General features: G+C 36.3%; 1 protein-coding gene across 11 annotated transcripts in view; it reads left to right on the plus strand.

The window, feature by feature from the left end:
* The window catches only part of Tpd52 (tumor protein D52), a 107,687-nt gene extending 91,717 nt beyond the window's left edge, over window positions 1-15,970 (plus strand). For 4 of the 11 annotated variants that reach the window (XM_058570711.1, XM_058570713.1, XM_058570712.1 and 1 more), the window contains 5 exons: window positions 886-987; window positions 2,069-2,095; window positions 8,822-8,863; window positions 10,326-10,386; window positions 12,677-15,970. In XM_058570711.1, the coding sequence (XP_058426694.1) occupies window positions 886-987; window positions 2,069-2,095; window positions 8,822-8,863; window positions 10,326-10,386; window positions 12,677-12,796 (352 nt within the window). In that variant the 3' untranslated portion in view covers window positions 12,797-15,970. The remainder of the gene's footprint in view (window positions 1-885; window positions 988-2,068; window positions 2,096-8,821; window positions 8,864-10,325; window positions 10,387-12,676) is intronic. The other 7 variants (XM_058570714.1, XM_058570710.1, XM_058570715.1 and 4 more) reach the window with 7 other exon arrangements.
* The last annotated feature ends 1,210 nt before the right edge of the window (window positions 15,971-17,180 follow it).

A 17,180-nucleotide genomic window follows, 5' to 3' on the forward strand; every position in this document is an offset into this window, starting at 1 on the left:
AAATGCCTGAGCTTTCATTTCCACAGTGGGGATCTTAACCTTTGTGGTAGGTACCCTACTCTTTTTGTTGTTTGTTTCTCTAATCTTAGGTGGCTGGGAAGAGAAGGGGTGGTAACTTAACACCTTTCTGGTACAATATCACCCTAGAGTCATTTTAAGTATTGCATCTTTTACATACTCTGTTGAGGGTTCAACAAGTCCTTACTTGGTAGCTGTACAGATGGGAAAAATTAAAAAAAAAGTATGCTCATAAAATTGTTTAGATAATAAAATATACAAGGGCTCTACTGAACCTGACCTACTTTTGCTTTTGAGCCTGGTTTTATTTGCTTTTAACTACGTGAGATAATGGTGTAAAAGGCATTTGAACAATTTGATTTCATTTTTGCTTTGTTTGACTTATGTGGAAAAGGAAGGAAGAAAAGGCGTAATTTTGTTCAGACTCTGGCTCATTTTCATTTTGCTACTATTTGAAACACTTCCCTTGGATTCTGTGGGCCTTCTGTAATAAGCCTCTGCCTTTCTGTCTGGATGAGGGTGCTGCAGGAAACTGCCTGAAATGATGGCTCAGACTGTGATGTAATTGTTGCTGCCCTGGAATTAGGAAGGATTTTAGAAGTTCTTAAAGATATTTTATTTTGAGGGGCTGGAGTTGTGACTCAGTTGTAGAGTGGTTGCCTAGCACATGTGAAGCACTAGACTCGATCCTCAGCATCACATAAAAATAAATAAAGGCATTGTGTTCATATTACAACTAAAAAAATAAAAAAGATACTATTAAAAAAAAGATATTTGAGAGTCCTTCAGTAGATGGTGACCACTGCCTTGAAATAATGTTAGAAAAGATTAACTGACTTTTTTTTTTTTTTTAATAATTGGACATAGATATAAGAAGACGTCTGAAACCCTGTCTCAGGCTGGACAGAAGGCTTCTGCTGCATTGTCATCTGTTGGCTCAGTCATCACCAGAAAGCTGGAAGATGTAAAGTATGTCTGCATTTTTCCTTGCTCACTAAGTAGCTCAGGCAGATTGAAATGTTCTTGTGATTGCTTTTGTTTCCCAACTTTGGCTCAAGATGATGCTGAATTCTCTCCTCTGATGGAGTGAGGGAGGGTGCTCTGTCCAGCCAGGACCTAAAATGTTTGCATAACATTCTGACTTCAAAATGATCACCTTATGAATCTGTTAAAAGTTGTTGAGAAATTCTGGTTGCAAACTTTTGTGTTTTTTAGTCCTCCTTCATTTTACAGGGTGGTAAGTATGTCCCTGGTGGTTGCAAATTTGTGATTGTGGGTAGAGCCTGGTGCCTTTCTGGGGATGAGTACAAGAACATTGACATGCACGCTTGGATTGAGACCCAGCTTTACGTTCTGAATGTGCCCATGGTGTGATTGCAACAGGCTGATTTGCGCAATGATGTGTACTAACTCGTAAGCTATACCTACATTCATGCTTAGGCCCAAATCTTGATTTTTGAGCTGTTGCTTTTTATTTTGCATTTGTATTTGAGATTAGTTTGCAGATATTTTTCTTGTCATTTTGATAAAACCACTTCATAGTGCTTTTGTGCCTCCCTCTACCCATGTGGATTAGAGTAGTGCTGAAGATGACAAACATGGTTTATATCAGCTGTGCTTTCTGTTGGCATGCAAAATTTGTGATTAAAAAAAAAAAAAAAGCTCAGATTGCATGACTTTGTGTATCTTGTTTGTGGAGAAAGTAGATTTTACAACCAGAATTTTGTTAGTTGAATAGGTTTGGTCAGTTAAGGTATTATATACTTTGTATCAAAATAACTAAGTTCCTGGCTCATTGTATTTGGAGTATCGTAAATCTAAGCTTAATGTAATAAGCATAGTTTTCTTGACCCCTTTTACACATATGTGTGTGTTTTATATATATACATACGTTTATTAGATGCTCTCCTTTTTACGCTGATTGAATGGTGTTGTAGCATTTTAGGGCCCAGGTAAAACATCATATGACTTTTTTAAAGTAGGTTATTTAATTGTTCTAGATTTATCAGTACTTCCTTTCTTTTTTAATGCTTACTCTGGCTTCTTACAGATTGCAAGCTTTTTCACATTCCTTTAGGTAAGGAGAGTTTGAACCATCACTGCAGTCTAGCAATCATGTAAGACAAGTGTGCTAAGATGAGATGATTAAGCCACGTTGAATGGTCATGTTTGTCCACTACATAATTTTCTTGCATTTGCAATATCTTTTTCCTCTAGTGCATTTCTAATTTTAAAGGGAGGGTTTCGTATACCATGAGTAATGGATAAATTAAAAGAAGAATTTGACACTGTGGTTCAAGGGATATGGAAATGGTTTTGAAGTTTCTTTTTTAATTTTTTTTTTTTTAAAGAAGCAGTCTTACCATGGCATGCAGAATTCCTCCCTTTTAATGTCTGACTTTGTTTGTTTGTTTTTGATGCTTTTGGTTCTTTGGTGCTTTTGTAAGGATGTTGGAATTCTCCGTCACCTGGGTTCCATTATGTAATTATAATAGACTGCATATGTACTGCCTCGTGTTAAGTCCTCTGTCTTATATGAGCAACTCTACTTTTTTTGTGTGTTTGTTAAAATAAACATAAGAATTTTTTTACCATTACTTCACACTTTTTAATACTTGTATTACTAGCTTACAGTTTTTGCCATTTTATTACCCCAGTTATATTCTTTATGCACCAAAACAATTTCATGATTTGCAAAGGAAAAAGTGTATTAGTCTAAAACAGAAAGTGCATTTAAAAGACATTAGCTCAGGTCATGCCTTATAGGAGTACTTGTGATATTGAGCAAACCTTTCTTCTCTCCCAGGCAGACTCTGATAATCAGTCAGGTGTGGGAAGTAAACAAAAGTGGAGGGAGATCTTTAGAGTGTCAGCAGGAAGGATAATATAGTAGTTTCCATTTCTGTTCCTGTTACAGCAAATTGTCTTCTCAAGCATCACTATTGTGATCTAGCTATAATATGCCTTCTTAAGTAAGCAAATGGATACTTAATAGCTCAGAGTTTGATGACACGCAGTCCTAGAAGTGAATCAGTCATAGGGATGTACAGACTCTAAATGTTGAACTCTTTAAAGCAAAAAATTATGTGTTAAAAAAATCAAGTCACTAGCTAGGTGCAGTGGCACACGCCTGTAATCTCATTGACCCAGGAGGCTGAGGCAGGAGGATTGCATGTTTGAGCCTTACTTCAGCAATTTAGTGAGACTCTAAGCAACTTAGTCTCAAAATAAAAAAATAGAAAGGGTGGGGGGGGCGTAGCTCAGTGGTAAAGCATCCCTGGATTCAACCCTCAATACAAAAAAAAAAAAAAAAAAAAAAATTAAAAATCAAGTCACCAGTAATAGGAGGTGATTTTATATCTTTGGAGTTCAGTAAAAAAATGGCCTAGGGGCTGGGGCTGTAGCTCAGTTGGGAGAGTGCTTGCCTTGCATGCACAAGGCCCTGGGTTCAATCCCTAGCACCATATTTTAAAAAATGGCCTAAATATTGTAGGCCACTGAGTAAGCATTCAGTTATATAATTCATTCTGCTAACTTGAGGGTGCCTGCTGTGGGCAGATCCTAAGGTTATAACTATAAAACAGACAAGGCAGTTATTAAAATAGAGTTTAAAATTTTTGAGTCAAGTGGGGTAAGGAGAAGGGGACTTGGGATGTATTTAAGAATGGAAGACTCTGTAAGTATTTGATTAAAGAATGTTAGATGTGATATAGATGTAAACTATAAGAACATGCAAGGGCTCTAGAGAAATGATATGTTTCATCTGTACTTATCACTATTATTTTTCTACATCTTTAGAAATATCAAGTAGATGGATATAGGTATCTAGTCTTGTTTTTAATGACTATACTGTGTATCAATATGTGGATGTTAAGTAAATCTTTTGATTAATACTTGGAATGAGAGACATAAGATACTGACAAATCTTTGTAATTAATTCTTAACAGACCAAAGGTTGGGTAACCCGCCGCCACATTTTGGTGGTACTGGGAGTTGAATTCAGGGGCACTTTACTGCTAAACCACACCCCAAGTCCTTTTAATTTTTTGAGACAGGGTCTTGCTAAATTCCCAGGCTGGCCTTGGAATCCTCCTATAATCCCAAGTAGGTGGGATTACAGATGTGCACCAGTCACTTATTCTGATGGAGTGTGTTTAGATGTATGAAGAAAAACTACATCTTTAAGATCATGTGGGTCACAGAGGCAAATACTAGCCACGGGAACTGTTCAAGGAGAGGGAGCTAGACTGTAAAATTGAGTGCTCCAATTTCAGCAGCAAGGCCCCTTACCACCAGGGATAGATGCAGGAGGCTCCTTTGGGCAACTGCTTGGTTAATCCAGTTGACTATTCCAAATCTGTATTTCTGGAAAATTTAGGCCAGTGATTTCACTCTTAAATGTAATTACAAATACAGAAGGAGAAATGTACCTAGTTTTGCCAACTTGAAGGTATTAAATTAAAACTGTAGTTGACTCGTACAGAGTCATCTAATTATCTCTTAAAGTTTAGATATTTGTCGTACTTTGATTAGGGGAAAAGAGGAGAGGAGAAAGAGAGAGAGGGAAAATGAGGGAGATGGAGAGGAAAGAGAAGGAGGTAGAGGGAGATGGAGGGGGTAGGGGAAGTGAGTAAGAGAGAAGGAATGATGATATGAATATCTGTTTATGCTTTGAGAATGAGGGCCCAGCAGGGCTGCTAAGGGTCAGGTAGGACAAGATAATGAGAACTGTCCTGGGGAACTTCTGGGGACAGCCAGCTTTCCCCCAGGTGCTCTATGCATTTCCACTACTCTCCTCTTTGCTTACTCTTTATACATACATGTAAGTATTGGCTCATGCTTTTACAATTTCAAGATAAATTTTAAAAGAACAGTTCATCAGTGCTACTGTTAAACATAATTTCATTGTTACAAATAGTATAACTGTATTTATTTAGTAGCATGTTGCTTATTTTTGATACATTTAAGAGGAAGTGCTAAGTCATTTTACCCTCATTTTCAAAGGGAATTGCTTCTTTTAAAATGTTTCTTCATGTATACGATTAGATATTTTTTGTTTTGTTAAAATCATTCAAGATAAGTCGCTTTTGCTGAAAATTTCTACCCCTTAGTGAAAAAGAAATGTCTCTTTTTAGAAAGAGAATACCCTTTGATTAGACTTTGAAACACTATAATAACTTTTATACCTTTCATACCTCTACTTCCCAATTTTAGTTAACAAAATTGTTTATTCCTCGATTCTTTCATTTAGAAGTATTTATTGAGTGCTGTGTATTGAGTACTGTTCTGGACTGTAGGGTCAAAGCTAATGAATGAAATAACTATGAAATTTGAAAACTTTGAGAGAGAACATTTAGCACGAAGTAGATGCTGATTTGTGTTTCAACTCAAATCATCCATTATAATAATGGTTAAAGAGTTTATGCCATGAAAAGCTATGGATTGAGCTTCTGAAGTAATTGTGGGATTGCTTTCATACTGCAGTTGGGAGGAAACTGCCCCATGGGGAGATTGATTTCCGCAGGGTTGGCAAGCAAGTGTGAGTGACTGATGGTCCGGATTTGATCCCAGGACACCCTAGATCTGAAACTGGCACTCTCTCCTGTGCTTCCCCAGAGGAGTGATAGTTTGAGATGGTTTCTCTAGGCATTGCTTAGAAGTAACTCTTCCATTGTCTACATGAAGACATTGTTGGGGGCAAAATGGCATAATCATGTGCAGACGGCTCTTACAAGCCTGCCTGGCTGAAAGCCGCACATCCTCTTCCTTGTCTTTCTCCACTTACTGTATCCTTCCCCCACCCCACCATCTGCCCCTCCACCGCTAGTTATTAAGATGAAAAGAAATCAGAAAAAAATTTAAAATCAGTTTAGCTATTTTTAAAAAATTACCTTTTGGGGGCTGGGGATATAGCTCAGCTGGTAGAGTGCTTGCCTTGCATGTACAAGGCCTGGGTTCAATCCCCAGCACCACCAAAAAAAAAAAAAAAGAAATAACCTTTTCACAGTAGGAGTAAATTTGAGATTAGGAAGTATTTAGTGAGAATCAGGATGCCCTGTGACTTTTTTTCTTCTTCTCAGTGTGTTTTGAGAAACACAGCTTTATATTTCTACTTTGATAATATATTTGATGTTTACAAATGAAGGTGGGAAAGTTTGCTATAGATGCTAACTGATCCTTACAGCCTATGAGATGATTCTGGTCTAGCAGCACCCTGGTATTTTGCTTTTGAAGGTTTCCACATTATATTTAACCTTGGATGAAATTTTAAGTTGAAGCAGTTGAAGCTTTTGTTAACTTTCCAAAGAGAAGCCCAAATGAGAGCTGCTGTCCCCTGGATTACAGACTATCTACCAAAAAAAAAAAAAGAATTTCATCTAAATTTGGATTGTAGAGAAGACCAGATAATTGGATGGAATTTAAGCTGGTGTGTGCTCCTTGTTCTTCCTACTGAAATGGCTATCTCAAAGGCAGAGAATCCTCAACTATAACCCTATCTCTATTAATTGATTTATTTTGTTTAATGGGTACATCTAAAAATCCTTTTACTGTGAAATACAATGCACACAGAGAATTGCTCAAATTGCTCAAATCAAATTCAGTTCAGTGATTTTCACAAATAAACCTTAATCAAATTGCTTCCTTTCTCTTTCTTACATATTACCACTGAAGAACATTTAGTTGGTTTGTGCTGGTTAATGGGACTGAGAACCCAGCTGTCTGCTGATAAGATCAGTGACTACAATTAGCTGTGAATTTTTAAAATTTGTACTTACCTTATTCACTTATTTCCTCAGTCCATTGATACTGTAGAATTCAGTGTATGTCCTGTGGACTGTTTATCTGGGTTTGGCCATCCCTTGCCTTCTGTCACCAGAATTTGATAGTTTCTGCCATAATGCGTGTTCTAGTGAAGATCTGGTTGCATGGAACAGAAAACTATCTAAGTTAGTTCATCTTAAATGGAGACTGGGTTGCACAGATTTAAAAAAAAAAAAAAAAATTGTGATCCACAGAGAGGAAAGGAAGCAAGTCCAGGCCCCAATCAAGGCAGTCCTGCTTTATTGGAAATGGGTTAGAAATTAGGATAACTTCTAGAAACTGAGGAAACCAGTTCCTCCTCAACCCTGCCCTGTTCCCCACATGGTCTTCTCTCCTTGTTACCTCTAACTGCTTAGGCTTGATTCCTTCTTTGGGAACAGGCTTCCTGTGCTTGCAGCTTTCCCCTTGTCTCAAAGAAGTCTTTGTCAGTATTTAAGTCGATGTGACTTTTTGGCTGAAGTAACTGCCACTAACTGAACCAGAAGCTAACTATAGCATACTAGTCTGAATCTTTTAACCCCCTGCCCTATTCAGTCCATACAGTCTGTAGCTCACAGGAGGTTAGGTGTGGGCTCTGCTCCCTGGCCCAGTTATCATATGACTTATGGTGGAAGGTGGTTTGTGGCAGTGTGGCTGTTCTAGGCAGTTTCTTTAGAAGGATGAGGTGAGGGGCAGGTGATGACTGGAGTTCTGGTGTGGAGAATTTAGAAGGATGCTTATCATCAATCTCTGTCCTCCAAATATGGAACCAATAAACTTCAGATCAAGTAGGAAAAGGACTAGTAAATGCCTTCCAGAGTAGATTATAGTCCTTTAAGTAACATATCAACCACCATTGTAGGATGGAGAGAATACTCAGTTACATGGATCTTTTCCTGTGTTACATAAGATATCAAGTACAGAGATGTCCAGATATTTTATTGATTATCTTGATTACACAAACTTTCAGAATATTTTGATGTATTTTAAAATAGTAACTCTATATTACACATGAATACAATACTAGATTTGAGGAGCTGCATTTAAAACATATTATCATTGTTAACAACTGAGTCTCGGAGAAAACCAAATCATAAACACACAAAATACTTAAATATAATTGAGTCTTGCTACCTTGAATGGTTCACTTTATCCAAAGGAAAGTTTATTTATGTAAAAAAAAGCTTTTCCAGTGGTCAAAATTATGTATATGGTAACAGTAAGAGCAGATTGCAATGATTTTAAAATCCTAGGAATAAAGGTACTTTCAACATATGAAGTGTTCTCTGGGAAATGACTAAAAATAGATACCCTTGAACCTGTACAGTTACTCAGAAGCCTTCCTTGAGTAGAAGTTGGACCTAGTAAGACAGAGAACCAAATTTTATTTGGCCTTTTAGAAGCATTCAATTTAATTGGGTTGAGTATAGGATCTCTTATTACAAAATGGGTACTGTTATTACTGAGGAGTGATATGTAATTTTAAAATCACTTAAAGTTGTCAGGTAATTTATTTTGAAACCTACCTGTTCTAGCCTGGGAACAAATACCTGAGAGAAAGGGGGCTGCAGGGCCTTTTACTGGCCTCGCTTGTGTATTTGTGTGTGTGCTTCATTTTTGAGGGGAGGTGGTAAACATTGAATTAAGAGTCCCTGAGACCCAAGTTCATTCTTAATTCTGCCATGACCTTGGGTAAACCATTTTACTTCTGAGCCTCTGTAAGGTTATGCACCTTGCAGATCCAGGTGAGAGTACAGTTTCAAAGTCTGATAAAAATGCAAGGTTGTATTATTAGTTGTAATAATGATTGGGATTAATTGGTTTATGAGTAAAAATAAATTATGTTGGAATAACTTTGATCCCCTCCACCTCAAAAAGCAGATACTTCTTCATGGTGCCAAAAGAATAAAGCTATAAAGCTTAAGTTTTGTTGGCTTTTTATATGTTGAATCACCCCTATATACTAACTTCATTTCTATCTCTTTTTAATGCTGCCTCTTAGTATACGCTCCATTCAACATTCAATTAGCATGCCTGCTATGAGGTAAAGTATATTTTTACAAAGTGTAGTTGGTATTATGCTTTCTGGTGCTTTGTTTAAATGTTTAACCTGAACTCTTCTGAGGCGGGGATCTAGAATTCTACTCTTAACAAGCTACGTGTTTAACACTGTATCAGTCTTCAATTACTCTTACAGTGTTGGCATGGGTACAAGAGATCCATTAAATGTTTGAGTTAAAAAGGAGTTTCTGTTTTATTTTATAAAGCCTTTATGTTGTTTATAAGTGGATGCTACTCTCTAAAGAACCTTCTGTTCAAGGGTATGGCTGGCCCACCTCCTTTGTGAGCATTAGCCTTCGTTACACTCCCCTTTTCTCCCATTCAACCCATCTTTGCTTCCCTCGTCCCAGTGTGATGTTGGGAGACAACTGTGATTAATTCTACTGTCTGTTTTCATCAGTGAGCACTCGAAGTAGTACATGTTGTTCTCTTTTCCGAACCCTCTAGAGAAGCAGAGGATTTTAAAAATGTCTGCTTGGTGTGCATTGGAATCTCCCAGAGGGCTTGTTAACCCTGCTTGCTGGGCCCACTCCTAGAGTTTCTGCTTCTGTAGAGCTGGGGTGGGACTATGGGTTTGCATTACCCACAAGTTCTGCGAAGTTGTGGACCCAGCTGTTGTGGGGGCCACACTATGAGAACCATTGGCTTACCTTAGTCTGTTAACACCACTGTGAGAAGGAGGAAGCTCCTGGTTTCCTTCTCTGCCTTTTCATCTTGATAGGAGGATATTCAAGGTCTAGTATATAGGATAAAAATTGTGGAAACCCATGGGTGAGATAAAAGTGCTGCAGTCCTTAATTAGTGTGGGTCAGTGTGACTGTGCCTACAAAGCTTCCCTGGGGCTCAGAGGCTGTCAGGTGAGGCAACTTGTTAAGTATCAAAGTCAAGTTTCTGTGCTCCTCCCCTCCTCTTGGTCCCTCCTTTCCCTGTCTGTGGTGCTGCTCCCTGGAAATTAGGATCCTTGTTGTTGAACCCCACAGGATCTGCTTTTCCTGAATGGGTGGTATTGGACTCCTGCCAGGTAGGAAGTGAATATAATCAGGAATTCTAGAGTCTAGTATCTTTACCAAAATTAAACTAATCTAATGGTGGCATTTTCTTGAATTGTGACACGTTGATTGGGGAAGTGACAGACTTGATGTTTTACCTGGTTTGTTCCCACTTCTCTCACATGTACTGTATTTTTTCTGTATCACTTTGTCTAAATGTGATTAGACTCAAAATCATGGACTCAAAATCAGACTTGTAAAAATATTAGCTCAGGAATTGGTAATCTTACATAAAAATATTTGTGCATATACCTGCACACATGTACATATAAATATAAAATCTGTTATTTTGCTCACTGAGAATAATGGTGAAGAGGAATATGGTCAGCTAATAATACTCAAAACTGTCGAGTTTTTTCAGTGTTTATAATTTAACTATTTTTTTTCCCTCCCTAGAAACTCTCCAACTTTCAAATCATTTGAAGAAAAGGTTGAAAACTTGAAGGCAAGTACAAAGGTGAACAGGGTCTTTGTGACAAATTGCATGTGCCTTAACTTTCTTTGGTGTAGGTAAATCATTTGCATCTGTATATATATATATATATATATATATATATATATATATATATATTTTTTTTTTTTTTTTTTTTTTTGGTTGTAGATGGACACAATACCTTTATTTTATTTTACTTATTTATTTTTATGCGGTGTGGAGCATCGATCCCAGTGCCTCACATGTGCTAGGCAAGTGCTGTAGCACTGAGCTACAAACCCAGCCCTTTTAAAATTATTTTTATTTTTCATACTGGGGATTTAACCCAGGGGTACTCTACCTCTGAACTACATCCTAGCCCTTTTTATTTTATTTTTGAGACAGGGTCTCACCAAGTCACTGAGGGTTTTGCTAAGTTGCTGAGGCTGGCCTTGAAATTGTGATTCTCTTCCTCAGCCACCCAAGTCACTGAGATTACAGGTGTGCACTACCATGCCTGGCTTTTTTTTTTTTTTTTAATTAAAAAAAAAAAACCCCTTTAAGAACCATACTCTTTATGCTATTAATGGATATTTCAAGAGTTATGTAACTCTTTTAACCAATATATTTTGAGGGTATGTTATAGCATAGTAGCATGCTAAATGCTGAAAGGATATGTACAGTTTAAAAAGCAATAGCACTTTAAAAATTTGTGCTGCTTTTTGCTTTATTCATTTTAAATAAAATATACTATAAATTTATTGTAGTTAACAATATAGAAGGCACAAAAATTTTTAAAAACTTGGTGTTACTACCCAGAGACAGTAATACACACACACACACACACACACACACACACACACACACACACTGCTGTTATACCTTAAAATGGATGTTGTTTTTTAGTCCTTCATTATTGGGCATTCTATTTTTATTTTATTATAGTGAGGCCATGATGATTATCATTTACTGTTCACTGTTTTGCATTATCTCAAAGATTATATTAAAAAGAAAATCATCAGTTCTTAGAATCACAAGTGACCTTAAATGTCATATAATTCATATGCACTGACTTGCTCTAGTTTGTATTATGGCTATGTGTTCATTGCTTCCTAACTTAATTCTGATAATTATAGTGGCATCTTTGAAGGGTTAAAACCAATATCTTAATGAGCATAAAAGCTATTATTTAGTCTTTCAGAACTTTAACAATGTCACTCATTCTTAAATCATCTTTTAAAAATTATAGAGCCAGGGTATATTTATTGAAAGAAAATCAAATGCTGCATAGTGATCTGGATTTTTTTTTCCCCCTCGCACATACCAACATTAGCACACACCTTTTCTGTTTGTATGCACATACCATGAATGTTTTCCAGAGGCACAGTATACACATAGCCTTACAGCTTATTTATTCAAAACCCACCAGCATGGTGCTCTGTGAACTCATAATGATAGGGTCCTGTTCTTTCTGTTCACTGAACTTCTCAGTGGCCTAGAATAATGCTTTGCACATTGCTCAGTATGCATTTGATGAATAAAAAATACATCATCTTCTAAATCTGTACAAGAGACCTGCTTAGTTTTTGAAATAGCTAGGAAGCACAGATACATCAATGTGGAAAAGCGAGAACTGACATGTTATGTATAAAGGTTTTGAAAAGCATAAAACACTGTATAAATGTATATGTAGTCAAACATATTTATTGACAATTTCAGTTTAGATAGGCTAGAGTAGTGTTTCACAAACAGAATATACACATGAATCACCAGGATCCTATAAAAATGTAATTTCAGTTTTGTGGTTGGAATTAGGGTGGGGAAGAGTATGTGTCTGAAATTTTGCATTTCTGACAAGCTCCCAGATGATGTTGAGTCTGCAGGGCCTTGAAGCACACGTTAAGTAGTAAAGGGCTGACATGCCTACACTGTATAGAAAAAATACATATATTATCTTTTATTTATTTTGCTCAGTATTTCTTCAGTAAGTGGAGGTGAATGAAGAACTGAATGTAATACAAAATGTTTATCAAGTAACAAGAGTTCAGTAGATACTTTATATATATATTTTCAGTAGATATTTTAGAATAGGCTTTACAAAGTTCTTTAAACAAAATTTCCTTTGAAGAATAGTTAGTTGATGGGGCTGGGGCAAGGGTAGAATTTACCACCCTGAATGTTACAACAGTACTAAATTCCATATATATATATATATATATATATCACTGAGCTACCAGGTTCTTATTTGTTTTTGAAAGTAAAATTAGAGTTCCTTTATGCAGAGTTAGCTAATTTTGTTTCATTTTGTCTTTTCTTTTTTGAACTTTTTTTTAAGTCTAAAGTAGGGGGAACCAAGCCTGCTGGTGGTGATTTTGGAGAAGTCTTGAATTCGACTGCAAATGCTAGTGTCACCGCCACAGAGCCGCCTACAGAACAGACGCAGGAGAGCCTGTGAGATTCCTACCTTTGTTCTGCTACCCACTGCCAGATGCTGCAAGCAAGATCCAAGCACATCTTGTCAACATTCATTGCCATGAATTTCTACCAGATGTGCTTTTATTTAGCTTTATGTATTTCTTTGACCAAATAGTTTGTGGGTTAAACAAAATGAAAATACCTTCACCTCTACTTCTGGGAAACACCCTTTAATGTGTATTGAAGGTCCATTATTTAGGAAATACTATTATATAAAGTCACATATAGTACCTGGGGATGCTCACTAGGATGATCTGAGAAGCTGCAGGTGATCATAGTTGCTTTCTTACTTTATAAAATTGCTCTGCATCTGGGATGCCAGTTTGCTCTTTTGTCTTTTATAAGAGTATTTTCCTTTTTGAATCGCTGCATATTTGATTCCTGACTAAAATTGTTCTTTTAAATTTTATGAATCCTGGTTATTAAAAATTTTAGTATCATTTTCTTTACCTTAAGGGATGAACTACGAACTACAAAAAAATCCCATTTTTGAATAAACACTCCTTAATATAAGGTACCTATCTTGGGTATCTGAAGATACCAGACTAAAATAAACAGTTCTACATCCATTTTGTTATAACTTCATATGTACAGTAATTCAAACTGCTGGGTGACTTGAGAGTAGGACCCCCATCCCCATATCCTTGTTAATTGGCATTCGTGACAGTAAGCATTTCAGCCTATTAGTTATTTCACCACTATGTCAACTTTTTTTCAGATTCAAGTTTAAAGTTCAGAGTAAACTGACATCATTCTGAGTCAAACATACTGTATTTCAGTAGGCCGAAATATGAGTGCACCCATCAGTGTTCAAGTGTTCTAGACCTAGTTGTAAACATGCTAAAATCAACCACATCAGGGAACACATTGCTGTCTCCACTTAATCCATTTAGCATCCTTTAAGTACACAAAGTTATATTACTGTTAAAACTTGAACATATTTTGGTGATAATTCTTGAGGATGTAATACATTAATAAAAATCAATTAATTATTCTCTACTTGTTTTCAGTGTGTAAGAAATTATAAAATGATACTGTAGACATTCCCCTGCTGTGAGAGCTGTGTTGGGGCTAATGAATCAAAGCCTCTGGACAGATCTGCATAGAGGCTGAGGTTCTAATTCTACTCTGACTCACCACCACTTTTTTCTTATGCTGTAAATGTAATGGCTTACATTGTCATATCTATTATTTATCAAGTTGTGATTGTTTTATTGTTTATGCCAAATGTTAATTGCCAAGCTTGGAGTGACCTCAAACTTTTTTTTTTAAAAGCATGACTAGATGTCTTTATGATAAATTCTTCTAAACACCAAATTTGAAAAACCCCAAGTGGTTTTATAAAATAATGTGCTGCCATTCTTGATTGCTAGAGCTTTTGTTAGCACTCTGATACAGTTGAAACTATGCTCTATTACATGTGAAAAACTTAATAAGTTCTGTATATCAGTAGTATAGATCTCAATATCTATTATGAGACTAGTGTTCTGGAAATAGTTTATTGTATAAAAAAATCAACTGGTACCTCTTCTTTAAAAAAGGCAATTAAAAAAATAATCCACTTTAAACCACTGCTTAATGGTATCAGATTAACATTCTCTAATTTCCTTCTAAAGGCTTTAAGACAAAAGTTGAAGCATTGGCCCAGAAGAGAGCTCTGTAGAAATTTGTCACTTTATAGAAATATTATGGTTGTTCCTCATAGCTGTTAAGTTATTTTTTCCAACAACTAGTCTTTAAAAAATTTGTTGTTTTTCAATCATCTTCAGTTCATCACATTGTTTCTTGGGTGTCCTGCCTTGTTCATGTCTTTTCAACACTGCCAAATAGAGTAAGATGGCAATTTCTTTAGTTGAGAGAAATATTCTCATATCTTTTTACTGTGTGTATGCAAAAAAAATTATAGAAATTGGAATGGGAAATGGAATGGGTATATGAAGGTGAGTACTGGAGATGGTCATGAAAGAACTGGAGAATCATTTTTTGTTTTTATCTTGTTTGCCCCCCAGCCAATCATTTTGTAGACATCTTTCCAGTCTACAAACCAACCAACCAACCCACCCTTGCTTCTTAAAAGTAAAGAATGAGGATGAATTAGGAAAATAAAACTGGATTTAGACATACTATGCAAAATGTTCTTTGTGGTAGATTCAATATTATGAGACAGATATTTAAGAAATTTGTAAAAGTGATTAATAGGAAAACCCAGAAAGAGGTCCTGGCTACTCTGTTGTGTGTTATATGTGACACTACAAGAAAACAGCAGGAAAGTGAAATCTCAGATATTTAAGGATTCAAGAAGTGTAACAGAAGAAAATATCACTGACAACAACTCTGTCTTACAAATAGGAATGTCTTTAAATTATAGAGTGTGGGAATATTGCATGATTTGTATGCTTGTAAGACCAAAGTAATCGATGAAGAGGGAACAAATTAATTGGATTATCATCTTAGCAACTTAATTACTGCAATACAAAAAAAAAAAAAGAAAAAAAAAACACCAAACAATTTGGACTGTTCTTTATCTGTTAAGATACACACGCTGTCTATTTTTTGTATAATATTTGAAAACAATAAAAATTCTATGATTTGGGTATGGGTTCTTTTGTATGTATTACCTGTCTGTGGAGGAAAGGGGTAAGTCCATTAGGCAAACTTAACTCCAAACCTGTTCTATCCTGGATATGTAAGAACCATGACAGCTGTATTGAATCATTGTTATCAAGCAAAAATGAGAAAGCTACATGCTGGCTACCAAAAGGCATTTATGAAGTGACTATTTGCTGCACATGTTCCAGAGAAAATGCTGCATAAGGCAGTTTGTCAAAATCATGTTTCTTTATAGTTAAAACCAGATGAAAACTCTGATTTTTGCACGTAGTGAAAACATTTGGCCATTGATTAATCATTTTTAGTGATGGTCCCATAATTATATATCAGTTATAGAGACCATGGGTGGGTCACAGTTAATAGAAAACATTGCTTTTGAATAAACCAGCAAACTTCAAAACTTCCATATTCTGATGTTGAAACCAAAATGAATCTAAAGGCTTTTTCAAACTCTTAGTATGTGAGCTCTTAGAGAGCAGGGTCTGCATGTGCCTGTCACCTGCCAGGATTTCATACTTCAATAAATGCTGTTTGGTGACTCAAATTCTTGAAAACTCATAATTTTTTTTGGTACTGGGGATTGAACTGAGGGACATTCTACCACTAAGGTAGATACATACATCCCAGCACTTTCTATTTTCTGAGACGAGGTCTTCCCAAGTTGCCCAGGCTGGCCTCAAATTTGTACTGCTCCTTTAGCCTCCTAAGTATCTGGGATAACAGCATGCACCACCCTGCCCAACTCATATAATTTTGATGTTACTGAGGCTAGTCAGTGTTATTAATTTGATGGTTCTTCTACTACACAGTAAAAGCGAAACACAGTTTTTGGGTTTTGAATTATATTTTTAAGTGGCTATCTTCAACATTCTCTAAAGGTTTTCTTGCTTTCCAGGATTAATTCCATTATTTTCCAATTTAACTAACAGTATTTTTCCAATTCCTTAAATGCTATTTGCCTGTCTTCAGTCATCTACAGGATCCGTCTTCTTAATGAGCTTATCTATTTCTTTACCTGAAATGACTGTCTTTGGACAGTCTGTACGTCTAGACCAGTCCCCTATTCCAGGCACTTATATGTGGTTAAAAGGCACAAATCTTTAATCACCTCCTAGTCACCTTCACCTAGCCATCAATAAGCTATTTTTTGAGCTTTCATTAAGTGCCTAGGCATTTTACACATTTCCTTTAATTCTTAGGGGTGTGGTTTCAGTTTTATAGATGAGACTATAGCCAGTACTTGTGAGGCCAGGATTTGAATTATTTTCTGTTCACTTACCTTGCCATCTGCCATTACTAGTATTTTTGTAATGTGTGTTTTAACTTGCAAAAAGGAGGACTATTTTTAATGAAGCAAGAGGGAAGGTGCAGTTAGGGCAGGATCAGAGTCCTTAAGATGTGAAAACACTGCCCCTCTGTAGCGTCTGTTTCTATTTGTGGCTTGCATAGGCAAAAAAGCCTGCAAATCCTCATTTGATGCTTCTGATTCTCTATCAGAGGCAGATAGTTTTACTTATTAAAAAATATTGTGGAAGTAATCTTCAATCTTCAAGTAAAAGTATGAAGAAGATGTAGCCTACTTATGTGGACTCACAGCCCATCGACATGTAACTTAAAAAAAAAAAAAAAAACCCTACAGGAATTGTTCTGAAAATGACTTATCACACAGTCCTTGAGAAGCTTATCATTTGGCTGAACTAGGACATGATATACCTATTGAGTTTCAGTACTAGGGAGTACTCACCTGGAATAGA

The sequence above is a fragment of the Marmota monax genome, unplaced genomic scaffold (assembly GCF_021218885.2).
Source record: "Marmota monax isolate L192 unplaced genomic scaffold, Marmota_monax_Labrador192_F-V1.1 WCK01_AAM20220418_F8-fsc00115, whole genome shotgun sequence".
Classification (NCBI taxonomy): domain Eukaryota; kingdom Metazoa; phylum Chordata; class Mammalia; order Rodentia; family Sciuridae; genus Marmota; species Marmota monax.